Source organism: Miniopterus schreibersii, assembly GCF_964146895.1.
Source record: "Miniopterus schreibersii genome assembly, chromosome: 18".
NCBI lineage: Eukaryota > Metazoa > Chordata > Mammalia > Chiroptera > Miniopteridae > Miniopterus > Miniopterus schreibersii.
In genome coordinates this window covers 29,868,585-29,889,483 of record NC_138121.1, presented here as the reverse complement: position 1 = coordinate 29,889,483, position 20,899 = coordinate 29,868,585, and the positions used below count along the sequence as shown (strand labels likewise).

Below are 20,899 nucleotides of genomic sequence, written 5' to 3'. Positions count from 1 at the left end.
TTGGGGGCCTGGGGGTTAGCTCCCCGTGATCTCCGTTGTCTCTGCCCCTCCTATTCTGATATGGACCGTTGATGGCTTTTCAGTCACTTATATAAAGTGCTGGGTAAACACAGCCTCACCGCCCATCCTTCCCACCAGCTTGCACCCCTAACTCAGACTGAAGGCAGTGATCCGGTGAGGAGGTCCTGAGCCACAGCAGCGTCAGCAGAACTAATGGACAGGATACGGTCGGGAGGTCTGCTTAGGTGTCTGAGTGGACGGTCATGCGCCTCAGTGACGTGGGGGACCCGGCAGGTGGGCTTGAGACCGCCATGTGGTAGCCCCAGTGGGGAGTTTACTCCAAGGACTTGGCAGCCCCAAGAGCTCCCTGGCTGGAGATGTGGCTTTGGGGGGCACCAGTGTGGAATACGGTGACAAAGGACCCAAGACGGAAGGGTATAGTACCTTCATATACTACCTCCACTTAAGGGACAGGTAGAGAGGTGGGAGGCAAGCCAGGAGGGTGGCAGCAATGTTGATGAAGCTCAGAGAGTCTTTTTAGTGGAGAAATAAGAGTGACAAGTCAAAAGACTTAGTCTTTTAGGATTTAGTTCTTTGGGGGTTGTTAGTAAACGATGGGTGGAGAGTTGGGGCCAAAAGCCCATGTGGCACTTGCAGGGGAGAAGGGCTGAGAAGACAGTTGTTGGAGGGAGATGGGGTTAGAGAAGAGAGAAGGCAGGTTTGTTTTAGAATGAAGACGTTTAGAGCCTTTTTAAAGCTGAATGAAGGTGAAGAAGTGGGTGGGGTGGTTTGTTGAAGATTCAAGAGGGGGGAGAGAAGCTGCGGAGGGGTCCCAGGAGGTGGGCGGGGAGGCGAGGATTGGAAATAACTGCTGCACTGTTGGGTGGGTGAGCCAACCAGGAGTAGCGATGACCCTCCAGACTAGAGGTGTAGCCGGGCCATCATCTCGCTGCCCCTGAGCAGGCTCCCCCATCCTGTTTTTGGAATTGTGTGCACCCCGACAGGACCAAATCAATTTCTACTAAAGTCGAGCTTCTCTTCTGTTCCCTTTATCCTACTTTCCCTCCCCTCCCTCTTTTCTTGAAAATGCCATTTTGCTCCATTCATTCCAAAAGCATTTATTGAGTGACAGCTCTGAGCCTGACTGCTGTCAGGTTCTGGGGCATCCTGGACCCTGGTTCATTATGGCTTCTGTTCACAGTGGGCCTCATTTCCTGGGTGGGGGGGCAAGTAGTGATGGGAGTTTGTGCTTTGTCCAATAGCTTGGTCCATGGTTGGAGAGGAATCAGCTCTTTTGCTTTGGTCCACAGAGCAGAAAGTGGGAGGAAGGGGTCCACAGTCCATATCCACAGCTTCAGGTCTGTTTTGTGTGACTTGTACATACAATGAAGACTAATTGCCTAAAAGTCCACTGTGCTGGCTGGGCCTGGTTCCTGAATGTGTGAAACAAGCATTGGCAGAGAGGGAGGCCCCCCCTGATAAATCAGAGTCTTCTTGGGTGTTTAGAGCCCAAGGACATGAACAGAACTTGGCCCCAGGTCAGGCATTGGCACCCCTCATACAGACCCTGGCGTCCTGGGCTGACAGCATGGGGGTCTTTGGATTAAAAATAAAAATCAGAATGCTTTCTGGTCTGTCATCAAAATATGTTTTCTTTTCTCTGGTTTCTCGCTGTTCTTTCTTTCTTTACATTAATGTGTTTACATAAAGGTACAGTTCTGTAAGATTAGTACTACGAATTACTTTCTTAAAAGAATGACCCGTGGAAATGGAGCTTTTCCCCTAAACGTATTTTTATGCTCATCCTAATGAAAGTCTTTGAAGAATGTGCGTTCTGACCTCGTTAATGCAGAGTAAAGCAAGTTTCTAACACACTGCATCCTGAGAGCAGGGCTCTCCTGGTGGTGTCTTAAAGCCCGAAGGAAAAACCTGCTGTTGGCCAAGGGAAAACCAGCTGGAGAAAAATTAGAGAAAGCTGTTCCCCAGGACTGTTGAAAGGGCCTAAATGAAAGGTCTTAGCACTGTGGGAAGACGAGAGTCACCACAAAGTGCAGCATTGTCTGTTCTTATCTCTGCCTCTGCATCCTCTGGGAACGCTAATGACCCGAAATGAATTTAGCTCCGTTGTTTTTACTCAGGAGCTGGAGGAGAGGTTGTTTCTTGTTCACAGAACCTCCAGGCTGGACAGGGCCCCAAGGTTCACAGTGTCCTGGTTTATGGTGGCTGTTTACTCTGGGCCTCCTGGAGGCTCCAGCACAGAAGGCAGGAGGAGATTTTTTTTTCTCAAACCCTGAAGCTCCTCCTAGTTCCTTCCCTGCACCATTTGTCTTAGTGGGGTGTAATTTCATGTCATACGCATGTGTGGGGGGAAGCCTTCTGGGCCGCTCTACTACAGAGCACACAGGTCATGGGGTCTCATCTTTCCAGCTTTACTGGGTAGTGATAATGCCCCTCCAGGTATTTGGACCCATCCCCTTGGAGCCTTGAATCCTTTCCCAGGTCGGGAGAGGAGGGGGAAGGGGGTGTGTGAAGGTTTGTGACCTGCCCCCTCCCATCCCAGACCCCACCATGGGTAGAGACAAGTCCTGAAGCCCAGGCTGCACGCATGCGCCCAGGCTGGTCATGGCCTTAGTGAGGGTCTGCCTAGCTGCACAGGTGCACACTGGCAGCCCAGAGGGTGTGTCTGACAAATACCTTCTCACTCTCTGGGATCCTGGCCAGGAGGGGTCCCCTGGCAGAAACGGAATTTTCATGGTGACTCAGAGAAGAGTCAGGGTGATGAGCTGTAACACTGTAAATGTCCCTTGCTTCCTGGGGCTATTTGGACGGATTCCAAGACACCACCTGATGAGACCAGGCTTTGGCTTTAGGCTGATCGCTACTTCCTCCTTTGGCTCAGGTACCAGAGTCTCGTGACACAAAGGCTATATTGGAGGTGGCCACAGAGGACAGTGAAACTGCAGGTGCAGTCTAGCAAGGGGTGAAAGTGCAAGTGAGGTCTCCCGCCTGCAGCCCCGAGGTGGGGAGAGGTACAAGTCTTTCTGGCCTTTCCCGTCAGACCCACGGCGTTTGCAGTGGCCATGTGTCCTCAAGAGTGTCCCAGGGTTCGAATTGGATTGTAAGAGGAGGAAAGGCAGGTGATTGAAAGCCATTTCAGAAGTAGTTTCTTTTTCTCTAATATTACTAGTGTTATAAAAGTAACACAAATTGTTATAGAAGTAATTATAAAAGTAACTACAAAATCACACACATATATAGGAGTCCCCGCCACACCCCATACAGTCACCTTCCTAGATAAGCATTATTAACTCTTGGTGACGACATCCTACTGGTTGAAATAAGCAGGTCATTAGTTGGATCTGGAAGTACATTTGATTCATGGAAATTTTGGTGATTGTAAATCTTTGTTTTTCATTCAGCATGTTGAAAAATAACAGTGGCACGCAGCAGATGTTTATAAAGATTTGTAAAACTGACTGAAGGGAGCCTCTCGTTACGAGTGTTGATTCGTATTGTGAGTGAATGCGTTGGGAAGCCGGAGGGAGGCAGCTGAACCTCAGCTGCAGCTCTGATGGAGCTCAGGAAGGGCAGGAGGGCTCTTTACAAATGGCAGATTCATGTTTTAATTTTTATGGATGTGGAAAAGCTGGGTTCCGGTCACCCAGCCTGTCCTGAATCTCTAGCGTGGCGAAGGGTTAAACGTATGTGTGTATGGCAGGGTACCGCGTGCTATTTCTGTGCTTTCTGGTTGACAGCTTCTGGCTAACTCAGAAACAAACAGTTTTGTTTTCCAGAGTTTGGCGTTTGAGTGAGGAATTACGTAACTAGGAGGGAGGGAGAAAGGCAGAGAAAATATCTGCACTAGAGAAGCAGCACCTGCTCTCCCATGCCCTACATGAGGGTCTCTAGCCAGGAGACCCTGCACTGTCGTCCCTCACTCAGTCTTACTTCTGACCTGGAGACGCCAAGTTCATACTGTGTGGACTTTATCTGTGGCTGTGTGTAAGAAGGAGCGGTGCCAGGCACCAGGTACTGCCCAGGCTCCCAGTCTGGGAGGAAAGCCTGATCTGTTCTTTCTGAGTCTGCCTTCCCCTTGGCCTGGCCTATCCACCTTTTCAGTGCCAGTCTCTGCAGGTGTAAGTTAAGCATCCCTCCCTTTCTTTCAAATCAAGTGCTACAGTTTTTGCCTAGGTCCAGCTCTTAAATACTTGTTTTGCAGCTGAACAATCTGACTGTACACTAAGGGCATGCAGGTGTATGTTGACAAATAGAGTTTTCACTGTAAGTGAACTTATTCTAAGTTAGGACTTTTTTAGTTGAAGGTGCCAGAAAAATCCAATTCAAAATGGCTTAGGCAGGTAAACAGCAGTGAAACATCCCTACAATGGAATTCTACTCACACTAAAAAGAAGCAAACCACTGATAAGTGCAACATCGATGAATTTCAAATATTGGGCAAAATAAGTCAGACATGAATACATACTGTATGATTCCATTTATATGAAGTTCTAGAACAGGCAAAGTCTATGGTGATAGAAACCAGAGTACTGGTTATCTGGGGGTGATGTAAATGTTCTATTTTTAAAAAATTTTTTAATGGAGTAGTGGTTACACAGGTTTATACATTTGTCCAAACTCAATGAACTATGTACTTAAAATCTATGTATTTTATTGTATGTAAATTATACCTCAATTTTAAAAGTGAATGCATTGGCTCCTGTAACTGAAGAAGTCTAGAGAGATGGCTTCAGGCCTGGCTTGATCTAGGGCTCAAATGTTGCCATCAATACTCAGCCCCTGAGCTCTGCTCCCCCTGGGTTAGCTTCATTTCTGGGGAGATACTCCTCTGCTGTGGTAAGGTGGCTACGGGTGCCCAGTCTCACATCCTCCTAGGTTCACAGCGGATAGGGAGGGTGAAGCCTGAAGAGTTCTGATTGTCCCATGTCAGGTGTTCACCCTAAACCCATCTCAGGGCCAGGGGCCTTTGATGTTCCAAATGGCCAGGCTTGAGTCAGATGTTCTTCCCTTAGGAAAGGAGGTGTGGATGGATTTATCATGTCTGACTACCCTGGGCTGTGAGGAGGGAGAGTGGGACACAGGTCACTGTGTCCAAAGGATGTGTAGTGATGCTGTGCAGCCCTCAGCCAGGGAGCATGTGAGGGGTGTCTGGGGATAGGCCAGCAAGCCGTCCCAGCATTCCCACACATTCTGCTCAGGCTGCCTCGCAGCCCATCTTAGAGTGCCAGGAAGGACACCGGCTGAAGTCCCATGCCCGCCCTTACCGTCTCTAAGTCTTGAGCAGCTCACTTAACCTCTAAACCTCAGCGTATGGGATCTGAGATGCTGGGTCCCACATTGGCTGTCTGACACTTAGCAGGCGCCCACAGAGCTAGTGGTGGAGCTCAGGTTTCACTCCGTACTTGCCCTTGAGTAAGTTGGCTGTTGAACCATCCTTCCACTTTCTGAAACCAATGCAAATGCCCAGTCCTTAGTCTGGTAAGGAACCTGACAAACCCCACGTGGGGTGGGGGTGGGGGCTCACTTCACTGAAAGGCTTGCAGGCAGTGACCCTGGAGGCCGGGGCAGTTCAGTTGTCCCCTTCCTGCTTCAGGTTCCCAGGCCAAGCAGGTGCTGCCCGAGTCCCTGGCACAAACCCCAGTTTTGGAGCAGCTCTACATCCTGTTGTGAACCAATCAAGAACTAAGTTGCGGGCAAGGGCTGTGGGTTCCCATCAGCAGAGAACCCCTGGCAGGCGCCAGTAGACATGGACGGCCAGACAAACTCTGGCGATGTCGGAGGGATCTTTCTCACCGTCTTGCCCAGATTTACCTTTTAGGGCTCTGGGAAGTTGTCTAATCACCCCATGGGCGTTTCTGGTGTGTCCAGCAGGCCTAGCATTCTTACTTGTCAGTAAGAAGTAATGTCATTTGGGGGTCCGATTACTCAGTCAAATCAAATCCTAAACATTCCTTTGTCTTATCTAGAAACTTGACCCCACATCTGTGGGTTGGTTAGGGTGTAGCAATTCCAGGCCAGCCAGAAGTTGGGTAAGGCATAGGAGCAAGAAAAGTTCTTATCCATGAGCTGGAATGGCTGCTTATCTTAGCCCTAGGAATGTACGTAAAGGAATTAGTCATTCAAGCTCCTCTGTCAAATGGAACACAGCTTTGATGAACCATGTAATTTTGAGTCATATTGAACTATCCCTTCATAGTAATTTTAGGAAGTGGAAAGGAAAGAGGCTGGCAGTTATTTTGGCCCTTTAATATTAAATTAGCTTAATATATTTTAAAATATATAATTTTATTGATTTCAGAGAGAGGAAAGGGGGGAGAGAGAGAGAGAGATAGAAATATCAGTGATGAGAGGAGTCGTCATGGATCAGCTGCTTTCTGCACGCCCCCAACTGGGGATCCAGCCCACAACCCGGGCATGTGCCCTGACCAGGAATCAAAACACGATCTCCTGGATCCTAGGTCGATGCTCAACCCCTGAGCCATGCCTGGCCAGGCTGATTTTTCTTTTAAATAAGGGATCATTTATTAATTTGAAATATGTTAACTTTAAGGTCATTCCATTTGAAATGGAGGGCTGTGTAGGGAACAGGTGGGTGGCAACCTGCTGGGAAGTAAGAATGAGAAATCTTTGTGGAAGGAGAAACGTCACTCATTCCTAATTTACTAGTCCAAAGGCCACTGATATGGGAATCTCAGAGAAGGTCGGGGCTATAGATAAACCACTCTCCCTCTTTCAAGTGGAGGCTAGGTGTGTGCGGAGCTGCGGCGGCAGTGACGCAGCTGGAGAGAAAGGGCAGTCTTTTCACCAGCCCTGCCCACCGGCTGCTCCCAGGGCGTGGCCACAGCCCCATCAGTGGGCAGAACCTCAAGATAAGCTTCAGAAAGGAACGAAGCCTTCACTCAGATCCCAGGGGTTCTCCCCGCTGGGTAGGAAGAATACCATTAGGTTAAAAATGAAACTTTTATTCAGATCTTAAACTTTTCAGCATGAAACATTGTAATCCAAATATCCCAGGAAATGATGGACAGAGAGCACATAATTTAGCGACAAAGAAATTCAGGTGATCAATAATATATGAAAAAAAATGTTTGCCTTCACTAATAAATGCAAATTGGAAAGTAGGATATCTGTTTTTGCATATCAACTTGGTAAAGATTAAAAATAATGCTTTTCAATTCTACAATTAAGTTGAGACAAATAACCCAGTTTAAAAATGGCCAAAATCATGGGGGTTTTCAAGGCCAGGTAGACATTCCGTGCTAGTGCAGGAAGGCTGCTACCATCAGGGATATGCACGATTCCGTCCCCTCTGACCTGCCCTTTCCCCAAACTCCAAAAAAAAAAATCCAAAACACACTGCCACCCCCTGTGCCCCCACGGCCCGCGTCCATCCTGTCCCCAGCCTGCATGCAGCAAGGTGGGGAGCCCACGGCGAGTGTCTGTGGCTGTGCCAGGCTGCAGGATTGGCGTGCCCCTGATCAGTTATTCTGATCTGAAGAATTTGGTGTTTCAAGCATTAAGACAATACCCTGAGTTGTTCATGGAGTTTTTCATCAGTATGTCTGAAACCATTAAATACAATGATGATCGTAAAACTGTTTCTGAAAACGCTAAAAACAAACAACGCCTGGAAGGGGAATTTTGCGATACTGTGGTTGAAGATGTGAAATTCAGAGCACACAGATGTGCGTGTTCTTGCCGCCTGCAGCACCTACTTTAAAAGCTTTTTAAGAAACTTGAGGCTGATAGCTCTTCAGTAATAGAAATAGATTTTCTTCATCCTGATATATTTGAAGAGGTCCTGAACTACATGTACACAGCAAAGATTTCCGTGAAAATAATGATGTCATCGGGTCAGATTCTTGGTGTCCGATTTATGGATAAACTCTGTTCTCAGAAGCGTGACGTATCTAGCCCTGATGAAAAAAAGTGGCCAGTCAAAAACTAAAATATTGCCTCAGAGTAAATCGCCCCGTCGGAGATGCTGCTGACACAGGACGATGATTGGGAGGGAATTGGAGATCAAGATGCCAGTCCATCTGATGGCACCGTAGAAGGCACCCCGCCGAGTGGGGAGGGTGGAGAGTCTCCTGCGACTGCGCTCGGGGTTCAGGAAGCCATCCGGAAAGAGCCGGGGGTGTGGAAGTTCGAAAACTAGATTGCTACGGCCAGGAAGTAGGATCCATGGAGACCCCAGAGTCCAAAGATTTGGGGTCCCAGACCCCTCGAGCCTTAACATTTAATGATGGAATGAGTGAAGTGAAGGACGGACAGACACCAGGCAGGACAACCGCTGCCAGTGACAGGAAGTTTGAGTGTTTACTTGATGGCCACCATGGGGAGCAGACCCCTTGTCAGGCATGTGGCAGGACATCTTCCGACGAAGGCAGGTTAAGGGAGCATGAAATACTCCGCACGGCAGACGGGCCGTTGGTTTGCAGAATGTGTACAAAAGGTTTTACCACACAGGCCCCCCTGAAAGAACACCTAAAAACCCACACGGGGTGTGAGCCCTCCCGTTGTGAGGTGTGTGGAAAATCATTTATTTGCGCCCCAGACCTAAAGAAGCACGAGAGAGTTCACAGTAATCTAAGACCGTTTGCGTGCCATACATGCGACAGAGCCTTGAACACAAGTCCCTCCTCAGAGACCATGAACGAAGACACAGAGGGGGAGAGCCTTCTGCGTGTGGCTCATGCACCAAGGCGTTTGCCAAGGCATCTGATGTGAAAAGGCACGAGAACCGTATGCACAGTGACAGGAAGCAGGTTACCCCCAGTGGCACCCAGAGCGAGACAGCAGTTGCAGGCAGCACCCATGGCCCCCAGGCGGAGCAGCAGTTGGAAACAAGAGCCTGTAGCCAGAGGTGATGGGACAGGAACACTTTGCCTGAGCCGCGGACACCGAGATTGCATTATTCATAAGTGAACACCAGTCACTGTATTTTTTTAAAAAATTTTTGTGTGAAAACTTCTGGAGCATTGTATTCACTGGACTTAAGGCAGTGCCTGGATAGGTATTTTTAAAACTTTTCAAGGAAATAACATTCCTTGGTTCTGACCAAACAGTTTCACTGTCCTGTCTGGTGTCTAGTATTAATGTTGCCAGTAAGTCCTGCCCCTTCTCCTTTTTCATGGTTTTAACTTGAGGACTCCTGTGTCCAGTTCAGAAGTGAGAGACTTCAGTTCCATTTTTAATTCCTCTTTGCACTTGCTGCGCTGGTGAGTGCACTGCACAGAGTGGTAATTGAGTACATTGATTTCCTGATCACAGTTATATGTGACTTATAGTCAGGACAGCATTTTTTTTTTAATGTATCTTTATTGATTTCAGAGAAAGGAAGCGAGAGGGAGAGAGAGAGAGAAAAATCAATGATGAGAGAGTCATTGATCGGCTGCCTCCTGCACGCCCCCGACTGGGGGTGGAGCCCTCAACCCGGGCATGTGCCCTGACCGGGAATCGAACCGCGATCTCTTGGATCCTAGGTCGATGCTCTACCGCTGAGCCACGCCCTGCCAGGCAAGACAGCATTTTTAATAACTTAATAAAAGTACTTCATGTAGACACAGAAAATACTGGTGGGGTGGTTGACCAAGAACACTGCGCAAATATGCAAACAAGGCCTGGAACTGTAGAATGGTCTTAGACTTGTATTTGATTTGTGAATTTTCTATCACTGTTTTTTCACAGTTTTTGTGGGCAAATAATGAATGGTTACTTTGCTGAAAAATAAATAAAATAAAAATAGGCAAAAAAATCTGAATTGATATTTCTCCAAAGAATATATACAAGCGGCAATAAGCGCGCAAACAGATGTTCAACATCATTAACCGTCAGGGAAATGTAAGTCAGAGCCACAGTGAGATAACCACACACCGTAGGCTGGCTATAATAAAAATGATGGACAGGAACAAGTATTAATGAGGATATGGATAAATTATAACCCTCATATACCATTAGTGGGAATATAAGATAGTATGTAGCCACTTTGGAAGGTAGTTTGACAGTTCCTCAAACGGTTAAACATAGAATTAACCACATGACACAGCAGTTCTACTCCTAGATATATAGCCAGGAAGAAGGAAAGCATTACCACGTGAAAAATTACACACAACTAAGCAACCCTGTTCACAATAGCCAAAAAGTGAAAGCACCCCCAAATGGCCATCAATTGATGAATGGGTAAACAAATGCGGTGTGTGGAATAAAGGACTGACACATGCTAGCTGCATGGATGAACCTAGAAAACAATATGCTGAGTGACAGAAGCCCATTACAAAGACCACGTTTTGTATGAGTGCATTTATGTGAAATGTCCAGAATAAGCAAATATATGCAGGCAGAAAGTAGATTAGCGGTTGCCTACGACTAGGGGGAGAGGGGACAGGGAATAGGGAGTGCTTTTCTTTCCTGGAGGATAATTGGGCTCTGGTGCATGGGGGCCCTTAAAGAGATTAGACCCCCATCATGCTGCCCTAGAAATATACTTAAAGAAAAAATTTGAGGTTTATAAAGCATGTTTATAAATATACATCAAATATTTATACAATAGTAGATGCCAGGAAACAGTCTAACTGTCCAGCTATAAGGAAATGGTAAATCCTAAAAAAGGGGCAGCCCTGGTTGGGTAGCTCCGTTGGTTAGAGCATCACCCTGATACACAAGGTTGTGGGTTCGATCCCTGGTCAGGGCACTATAGAAAAATTAACCAATGAATGAGTGCATAAACAAGTAAAATAGCAAATCAATTCTCTCTCTTTCTCGTCTCTAAAATTAATCAATAAATAAAAATTTTTAAAAAGGCAGTAGCTGGTGTGGCTGACTGGTTGAGCGTTGACCCATGAACCTGGAGGTCATGATTCGATTCCTGTCAGGGCACATGCTAGGGCTGTGGACTCGATCCCCAGTAGGGGGCGTGCAGGAGGCAGCCCATCCATGATTCTTTCTCATCATTGATGTTTCTATCTCTCTCTCCCTCTCCCTTCCTCTCTCTGAAATCAATAAAAAACATTTAAAAGGGGAGGGGCAATATTTTACAATCATTGTTTTGAGGAATATTTCATAACAAAGGAAATTTTCGTAATAGAGTACAAAGTGAGAAAACATGATAACCTTTATGTGCCCTATGTGGAAAAGGGTTAGCAAAGCAGGCCTGAGGCTGCTATCCTTAGGAAGGCCTGCTTACAAGATTGGCTTCTGCTTGGCGTCTAGGAACCTGGCTCTTGGAGTGTTGCCTCCATCCCCTAACTGATAAGGTTGGCTTACTGTACTTAGACTGATGATAAAAACCACGTGGCTTATAATGAACACCTGCTTTCCTTCTGGGAGCCTGGAATTTTGGTACGTGCTAGGCAGAAGGTGCCTTTGTGATCAGTCCCCAATAAAACCCCTGGGCAGAGACATTGCATACATGTTGCTGGGAGGAGTGTGCTGTGTGGCCATTCATGGTGGGGAGAGCACAGAGAAGCCTGTACAATGGTTCCTCCAGACTCCGCCTCTGTCTTCTACGATCCATCTTATGCATCCTTACTAAGCCGCTGTCGTAAATCTTAGTTATGAGTGCTGTGAGTCCTAGCAAATCTCCAAACATGGGCCTGATCTTGGGGACTCCCGACACAGCCACTAATGTGGAAAATAGCAACATGTTTATAAGATACACGGGGAGGAAAGAAACCAATCTGCAGTGACTGCTTTGGAGTTGCATTACTATAAGTGACTTTTATTTTCTTTATTATGCTTTCCAGTATTTTCCATGTTGTTACTTTTATTTTCAGAAAAGTTTAGTTTTAAAATCTTTTTCTGCTGGCATCAGTTTTAGAGTAGCTGACCTCTGATGGGGCTTCTCCCCTTTTCCCTTAGGGTTGCAATCCCCTTGCGCAAACTGGCCGAAGCAAACTGCAGAATCAGAGGGCCGCCTTGAACCAGCAGATCCTGAAAGCCGTGCGGATGAGAGCGGGAGCAGAAAACCTTCTGAAGTAGGTGTCTGCTGGCTCCGCAGCCTCAGCTGGGAGCCAGCCTTCCCTGAGGCCTGCCATCTACTCCCTAAACTCCTAGGCCTGCCCAGCTTTCTCTTCAACTCTCAGTTTTAGCCTTGGGCTTCCTCCTCATTTCTGGCACCTGAGCAGGCCCTTTCTTGGCTAGAGCTTGGTTATGTTAGAGATAAGCATTTTACCTAGCCTGTCCATGAGTTTGGGGATATGGGGACACTGGGGAATGTCCAGTTACTGTATTCATGTTTCTTTTCCCTGCTTTCTGTGGGCCTCGTCTACTTTCTCTTCTGCCTAGCATTGTGTCTGGTCTAGAATCACTGCTCAGTAATGGTGTGTTGAATGTGTAAAGGAAAGGAAGGCAGAAAGGAGGGAATAGGGGTATTTCTGTTGCCAGTGTCCATCCCTCTAATGAGGAGCCCAGTAGCCCCATGTCCTGGGGCACTTATTACTATGCTCTGCTGGTAAAATAGTTACTCATGAAGCATAGAACTCAGTGAAGCCTTACCTGTGTCACAGGCAGCTCCGAGCCCTCCCCACCCCCTTCAGTGCACTGCGTGACCGTGTGCCAGCTTCCCCTTCTGAACTGCCTTCAGAGCTTAGGGGTAACTCTTGTCAGCCGCATGCTGCCTTCTGCACTGGGGAGTTGAGGCAGGGCACCATACCTGCTGCCCCGGGAAGTGAGACAAATGCCTCCTGGAGCCTCCGAAAGAGATGTAGCATGCTTGCAGAAACCTGGAACCCGGAAACCTGGCAGGATATGGCTTATGGGTGTTTTCAATGGGTCAGCCTCGGGGAGCCCAGATGGCTCAGAGGTTGTTGGGGAAAGCAAATACACCAAACCGGGTGTGTATAAAGGAACCACAGTACTCTGGTAGTCACAGATACGTATGATTGGTGGGATCCACTCCTCCACATGGGGACCACTCACCTGAGCACTCAATAAACAGGAGGAGGGTTTCTGACCATGAACTTGGGCTAAATTTATTTCTGAATCAGTCTGTATTTGCTCCTTAGGAAAGATCTCTGAGATATTAAATGGGAGCAATAAAGGTGCAGGACTGCATGCCTTGTGTTTATTTTAAAGGATTTGTACATATACTTCTGTGTATGCACAGATTATTTCCAAAGGGGATGGAAAAAGAAGCTCTTACCAGAGCCAGCTCTTGGGAGCAAGACCAGGGTTGCAATATTTTCCCAGTCTCCTCCAGTAACGCTGGCAGAGACTGGGACATTATTGTAACATTTTACCCTTTAAAATGTCTGATAGCCCACCCAGCATGGCTCAGTGGTTGAGCTTCAACCTATGATCCAGAAGATCACGGTTCGATTCCCGGTCAGGGCACATGCCCGGGTTGCTGGCTCGATCCCCAGCAGGGGGCGTGCAGGAGGCAGCTGATCAATGACTTTCATTATTGATGTTTCTATCTCTCTCTCCCTCTCCCTTCCTCTCTCTGAAATCAATAAAGATATATTTTTTAAAGAATTTTTTTTTTTAAAGTCTGACACTGCCCCGTCCCCAGAGAAGTCTGGGAATTGTCAGGTCCATAGCACTGTGGCCAGTGCAACTTGGGAGAAGCCCTTGTTTTCAGGAGTGTCTGCTGTGCGCTGGGCTTGCTGTACTGGGAAGGCTGCAGGCACGATACCCCCGGCCCCCCCCCCCCCCCCGTATGTTGTGACTGCGGGTTTTGGTTGACAGGCCAGCTCTGTGGCCAATGGGACAAGTGGGCAGCCCTGACTTTGTGGCTTCCCCAGAAGTGGGCTACAGTTGATTCGCCTGTTCATTCACCCCACAAATGGATTTGTTGATCACCTACTAAGTGGCAGGCAGTGTTTGAAGTGCCAAGATAAATCTGCAAGCAATTCAAATGAGACTCTGCTTTCAGGATACTTAGTTTCTTATGGGAGGAGCCTTAATACCCAAGTAAACACATCCAATCATGTCAGGAAGTGATGTTTCTAGGATGTTGATGAAAGGGAAATGTGATAGAAGTTGACAAAGGGTGATCAGGGAGGCTCTCCCTTACCAGGAGACTTGGCATTTCTAAGGTAGGAACTAGGGCGGTTTTGTCTGTCTTGCTCTGTTAATAACCAGCAAACAGCCTCTCTCAGGCCCAATGGCTCAAGCTCATTGTGAAGTCTGCAGTTGTAGAGCTGGCAGGGGTGGGGGTGGAGTGGTGGTGTTAATGATTCTCACAGTGACCTAAAGGTTCAAAGTGCCTCTCTATGGAGAATGTTGTCAAAGGAAACCCTGAGTGTATTTATTAATCTGACTCAACCGGCTCCAACGGTTTCCCAAAAACAAACAGGGCTTTTAGCCAAGTCCAGCTCTAGCCCTGTGGGCGTACCTGGTCGGCTGATTAAGTGGCTGTCCCTGCCTGCAAAGGTGTAGTTTCAGGCATAAATTGGGCCCCGTTGTCCTGTGTCTGTTTTTCTGTTTTTAGGTTCCCACATGACCCATCACAGCCCCCAGATGAAGGTAGAGCAGTTAGAATATGTTTGGGGGAGAGGGCATTTGCAAAAATGTCCCCCAAAATGCAGAAATGCAAGGGTCCCAGTCCTTACCTGCATTGGTAAAGGGACTTTGGGCCTTGACACGCACTGCGAGGAGCCAGGTCTATACCCTTTCAAGATCTTCTCTGATCTGTATCAGCCAAGAGTCCATGAGCTTCCTGGAGTTTGATATTTTAAATGTGTTTTTTCAGGCTAAGCAAGGGCAATATTCTCTCTTTTCCCAGCTCCCTTCCCTCCCTTGAGAAAAGCTGGGACAGAAATATGATGATGTTTCTCTGAAACAGAGTCAGTCTCAGTGAAATTTAAAGCAAGTTGCCTTATAGTTTAAATTAACTGGTTCTTTGAACAAGGGTAAGTCATTTTGCCTCTTTGGGCTTCATGTTTCCCTCTAATCTGGTAGCTGTTGTACTGGAGCAGAGATGGCCCATTCTGAGGTCTATAGGGGCCTGGTGGGCGTGGAAAAGAGTGAAGGGTTAGGACTGGTGCTGTGAGACAATAGGGAGTGGTAGGGATTGTGGTGAAGTACAGGACATACGCTCTTTGGAGGGGGCAGCTGCAGTTTGCCCTATATGGAGGGCAGAGCCAGAGTTTTCAGGTCTTCAGATTTTTTTTTTCTTTTCAGGAGATTATAGAGATCTGCCTTTTTTTGTTTTTAATCCTCTAATAATTGAATTTTTGCATATTGGCAACTAGTTCAAGGGGGGGAACACCCTGAGAGCCAAGTAAACAACTCCCACAAATCTCTAGTTTGTGGCCTCCAGCCCAAAGGGTCTTGAAGTTCTGGGCCAGGGGTGACCTGGGATGGCTTTGGCCGTAATGAGAGTGACTCCAGGTTAATGACTGCTCACACTGTCAGTTCTGAGGGGGGTTGGTGCGTGTCTGTGCAGTGGGGTGTGCGAGCTCTCCATGGCCTTTAGCGCCTGCTCCAACTCTGAGGCCTGGCTTCCTACACTGAGAGATGAGCTGGGGGCTGACATCCTGCCAGCCTGGCTGATCTGCTGCCTTAGCCTGGTGCCTACATGAGGGCACTAGGCAGCTCTTGCTCCAGCCTCCCTCAACCCCCTGGCAGAGCAGGATTTGGGGTCAGATGGATTAAGGCCAAGCTGCCCCAATAAGGCCTCTGAAGCTGGTGCGAGCCTGTAGTACCTATTCCTAGTTGGAGGGACAATTTTACTAAAAGACTTTGGGAGAGGGGAAGAGGAATTACACTAAAACAAATGAGATATATGGGTCAGAATGCAAAACTCATATGCATTTTTAAACATAAAACATGGGGATGTTAAAGAAATTTTGGACTTGGGGCAAGAAGTTGTCATCACATAGGGACTATTATGGTGGAAAAGGTCTCAGAAACTTTACATTGAGGGAAACTGTGTGCAGATGTGGTCAGTAGCATCAGGAAATAATTGAATGTGGCTTTCCTTCCTCTGTTTGCACTTGGTGGGTTGATCATTCAGACGGAGTAAGTGGCATACCTTCTAATTCTGGACTTTTGCAGTATGGGCATGCTCTTTATGACAAACCCAAGGGAGTAGGCCTTCCCTTGGTGGTCTAGGGAGGCCCTGGAGACTCTGGGCAGGAAGGGGCTGAAACGCCTGCTCCCTCATCCTGGTCCTCCTCAAGGCCTCTCGGCTGTAACCTCAGTTCCCAGACCACAGGGCCTCAGAGGAGGTGCATACCCAAGGGAAAGCTGAGAAAAGCCGTTTTCTAACAAGGCCGGTAGAAGCCATTCATTTTTAGCTGGGATGGCAGCTCGGGTGCAGGCATCAGTATCGAGGAGACCTAGGCTCTGATCTTAATTCCTAACGTGAGCCAGCTGATTCTATTCTTGTCCGTTGCCCCAAGCTGTTCCCCCAGCCTGGACGCAGGAGCTGAGCACATGCACCATGTTGAATTGCTGCGCCTTATTTCAAAAGTCCCTTTCCTCCCGGCCAGGCGTGGCTCAGCAGTTGAGCATCGACCTAGGATCCGGAAGATCACGGTTCGATTCCCGGTCAGGGCACATGCCTGGGTTGTGGGCTCGATCCCTAGTCGTGGGCATGCAGGGGGCCGCCGATCAATGACCCTAGAAACATCATTGATGTTTCTCTCTCTCCCTTCTTCTCTCTGAAACCAATAAAGGTATATATATATTTATTTATTTTTTTTAAAAAAAAGAAAAGCCCCTTTCCACCAGTGAATCAGTGAAAAATCATTACCTGTATTAGAAACAGTTCAAAATCTATAGTTGGTTTCTGAATCATCAGTGTGCCCCAGCAATTTTCAACTGGTGTTCCGCAAGAATTTTTAAAACATGCCGTACCTGACTAGTTAGGGGCACTGACCTCTTTTCCCTTCGATTATCAAGTTAAAAAATGACAACAGCCAACACAGTAGTAGCCATCCAGTGTGAATGCCCTGTCTTGAACCATAAATACATAGGTCATAGAATAGAGTTGCATCTTATTGGTCACGTCACATAATAAGGTTGCATTTGATTGGTTAAATCTTGGTTCCCGAAATCCTTATATGCAAGTACAAGCACCTGAGTTTTTAAAAAGTCACTTTGAAGCAAAAAGGGTAGGTAATTACTATTATTATTTTTTGTAAATCAATCAAAATTGCACCCTTTTTTTGGGTCAGATCAGCAAAAAATGTATTTTTTGGTGTGCCCCAGAATTTTAGTAATTAGCTTATGTGCCATGAGAAGAAAAAGGTTGAAAATTGCTGTGTGCCCAAGGGTCAGCACTGTATAAACCAAACCCTGCCTGGCCACCATCGCTTTTCAGAGTGACCTACACAAAGAAGTCTACATCCAAAGAGCAAGCTCATTGATTTGTTGCAAATCCTAATTCTCAAATTGTTGCCAACTCAAGAGGGAGGAGATGTGGCAAATCAACATGTAGAGGTAGAAAAATTGATGGCAGTGTGAAGGCTCTCCAGGTATTTGGTCATGGGTCTTAAGGTCTAAATTATTATATTCAAGTTGGACCCACTCTGCTGCTGAGAATCATTCAGCACCCCCTCTGTCCTTCCCCTACCCCCACTGTTGATCTATATTCGCCATTTGTTCTTTCATCGACTGAAATTTGTTGAGCCCCTACCATGTGGAAAAGATTATGCCAGGTTCCAGGAGAAATACAAAAAAGTAGAAGGCAAAGGTCTTATCCAGGAATTATAATTGTTTATCTTGTCTCACTTCAAAATGGATTTGAGGCACCTTAACACACTCGTGCATGTAAGATTAAAACAGAGCCCAGCTGGCATGGCTCAGCAGTTGAGCATCGACCTATGATCCAGGAAATCCTGGTTTGATTCCTGGTCAGGGCACGTGCCCAGGTTGTGGGCTTGATCCCCAGTAAGAGGATTGCAGGAGGCAGCAGATCAATGACTCTCTCTCGTCATTGATGTTTCTGCCTCTCTCTCCCTCTCCCTTCCTCTCTTTGAAATCAATAAAAATATATTTAAAAAGAAAACATAGGAGAAAATCTTCATGACCTTGAGTTGGGCACAGTATTCTTAACTACAAGCCAAAAGCATAATCCATAAAAAACAAATTGATTAATTGGACTCTGTTGAATTTATAAACTTCTGTGCTTCAGAAGACACCAGAAAAAGAAACAAAAAAAAGAAACAAAGAAAGAAAAGCCACAGACTAAGAGAAAATATTTGCAAGTTATGTATCTGATAAAGAATTTGTATCCAGAATATACGATTTCTGTTTATTAAATAATAAAAAGACAACTCAGTTTTTTAATGGGCAAAAGATATAAATAGACATTTTAGTAAAGAAGGTGTATGATTGGCTAATAAGCATATGAAATGATGCTCAATATCATTAATCAATAGGGAAATGCAAGTTGAAAGCATCGTGAGATACCAGGACACACCCCTAGATTAGCTATAATAAAAAAGACAAACAATGTTAGGATGTAAAAAAACTGGAACCATCACACACTGATGAATGCAAATGGCACAGCCACTTTGGAAAACAGTTGGGTAGTTTCTAAAAATGTTAAACTTACCCATCTAACAGTAATTCTGCACTTAGGAATCTATATGAGAGAAATGAAAACATATGTCCCAACAAAGACATGTATGTCAGTGTTTATAGTAGTATTATTCAGAATAGCCCCAAAGTGGAAACAGTTCCGATATCCATTACCTGGCGAACAGGTACACAAAATGTGGTATATCCACAGACTGGAGTAGTGTTGCGCAGTATGAAAGGAAGAACTTCGTGCTCCAGCAGAGGTTTTGACACAGACTTGAAGACCTTACAGGTGCTCCCTCACCTGATACAGATTAGGAATCACTGCAAAAATAAGTGTCACTGAAAACCAAGTACTGAGCCAGGCCTTGCTGCACACTTTTCCATGAACCGTCCAGGCAGGTCCTCAAGTCATCCCTCCGACCGAGTCCAGTACTCCTCTCCTCACTGATGAAAACCCAGCCGCCTGTTGTCAGCTTGCTTTGCTCACCACCTGTTCTCCTTTCATGCAGAGAGCAAAGTGCTACCACTTCCCCTAGGGGCCGCCCTCCCCACTGGGGCGTCTCCTCTGCCTCACTCCATATGTGGCCCATCACTTTTTCTCCATGGTGTATTTATGTTTCTTCTCTCTCCACCTCCCTTCACACTCCTCCTTGAGGAACCAACAAGTTTTTGCCTCAGCCCCTCAGAAAAAGCCACCTAACCCTGGCTGCAGATATGATGGCACCTGTCCTCTTACTGCCCAATAAAATTTTTACATGTCTACACCTGGGCTCCCCCAGCCAGGCAATGAGGTGTTCGAAGCTCAGCTTGGTGAATATCATTGGTTTGGGGATTATTTTGACCATGATCACCAATAACAAATACATTTTATATCTCAACACAGTATATGTACACATACCCCTAAGACAAAATTCTCACAAAACCATCCTTTGCCATACATGGGATGCATGCCAATATAGTCTATTCTATTCTAATAGCCTGTTGTTGTTGTTTTATTTTTATTTTTTTATTGCTCAAAATATTAAAAATGTCCCCTTTTTTCCCCACTGACCCCTTCCACCCCTCACCCATTCCCTCTAATAGCTTGTTTTATTATTATTAAACACAGTGGTGTTTGCAACTTGCCAGTTCTGATTCTCTGACATCAAGTGGGTGCCCAACAATTCAATTCATTTCCGGCACCAACTCCTGGGTTTAGCACAGACCCCACAATTATGGGCTTGGTGCCAAAAGACTTCCCCACTGCAGGCACCAGTTGCAAGAACAGGGCACCTATACTTCTGACACCCAGCTATAAGTTAGGGCTTCCCACAACCCCCTCCTCAGGTTAGATAATTCACTAGAACTACTCACAGAACTCAGGAGAACACTTTACTTAGATTTACTGTGGTTTATTTTAAAGAACACAGCTCAGGAACAGCCAGATGGAAGGGACCCATAGAATTTCCGAATAATTTTGAAAAAGAACAAAGTTGAAGGACTTGCGCTGTCCGATTTTAGAACTTACTATAAAGCCATGGTAATCAAGACCATGTGGTATTGGATTAATGGAACTGAATAGTATCCAGAAATAAATCCTTACATTTGTGGTCAGTTGATTTTGACAAAGACAAGACAATTCCAGGTGGAAAGGACAGTCTTTCCAACAAACTGTCCTGGAGCAGTTGGACATCCCTGGGTATGTCAGTGTCCCCAAGACTATCCCCAGGATCAGTGATTCACCAACTTTTAGGATCAGCGTGTCAGTTTTTACCAAAAAGCTTACTGGTTTTTTGTTTGTTTTTTAATCTTCACCCGAGGATATTTTTTCCATTGCTTTTCAGAGAGAGTGGAAAGGGGAGAGAGGAAGAGAAACATTGATGTGAGAGGGACACACATCAATTGGTTGTCTCCTGTACAAGCCCTGACCAGGGCCAGGATCGAGCCTGCAACTGAGGTGTTTGCCCTTGGCCAGAATCGAACCCAAGACCCTCTGGTACGCAGGCTGACACTAACCACTGAGCCACACAGGCCAGGGCTGTATTCTATTCCTCTTGATGATGCTATTGTGAATGAAATTGTTTTCTTAATTTCATTTGAAGATTGTTCATGAAATCAAATGATTTTTGTATATTGAATTGTATCCTGTGACTTTGTTAAATTTATTAGTTCTAGTATTTGTTTCATGGATGCCTGTAGATTTTCTACATACAAGATTATGTCATCTGTGAGTAAAGACAGTTTTACCCTCTCTTTCCAATCTGAGGGCCTTTAATTTCTGTCTTTACCTTACTGGCACTGGCTCAAACTTCCAGTACAGTGTCCGTCAGAACAGGCAAAAGTGGTCCGTCTTTGCCTCGCCCCTGATCATAATAAGGGGAAAGTGTCAGGCTTTCACCATGAAGTCTGATGTTAGCTGTGGGTTTTC

At 46.3% G+C, this 20,899-nt stretch overlaps 1 protein-coding gene and 1 pseudogene across 2 annotated transcripts in view; both read left to right on the top strand.

Moving 5' to 3' along the window:
- RHPN2 (rhophilin Rho GTPase binding protein 2) overlaps positions 1 to 20,899 on the top strand; it is a 52,279-nt gene that overhangs the window by 2,865 nt on the left and 28,515 nt on the right. The window contains exon 2 of the mRNA XM_081119705.1: positions 11,878 to 11,993. Within this exon, the coding sequence (XP_080975831.1) occupies positions 11,878 to 11,993 (116 nt within the window). The remainder of the gene's footprint in view (positions 1 to 11,877; positions 11,994 to 20,899) is intronic.
- On the top strand, positions 7,559 to 8,888 carry LOC308547968 (zinc finger and BTB domain-containing protein 14 pseudogene; annotated as a pseudogene). Its single transcript has one exon. The product of its transcript is annotated as a zinc finger and BTB domain-containing protein 14 pseudogene (transcript).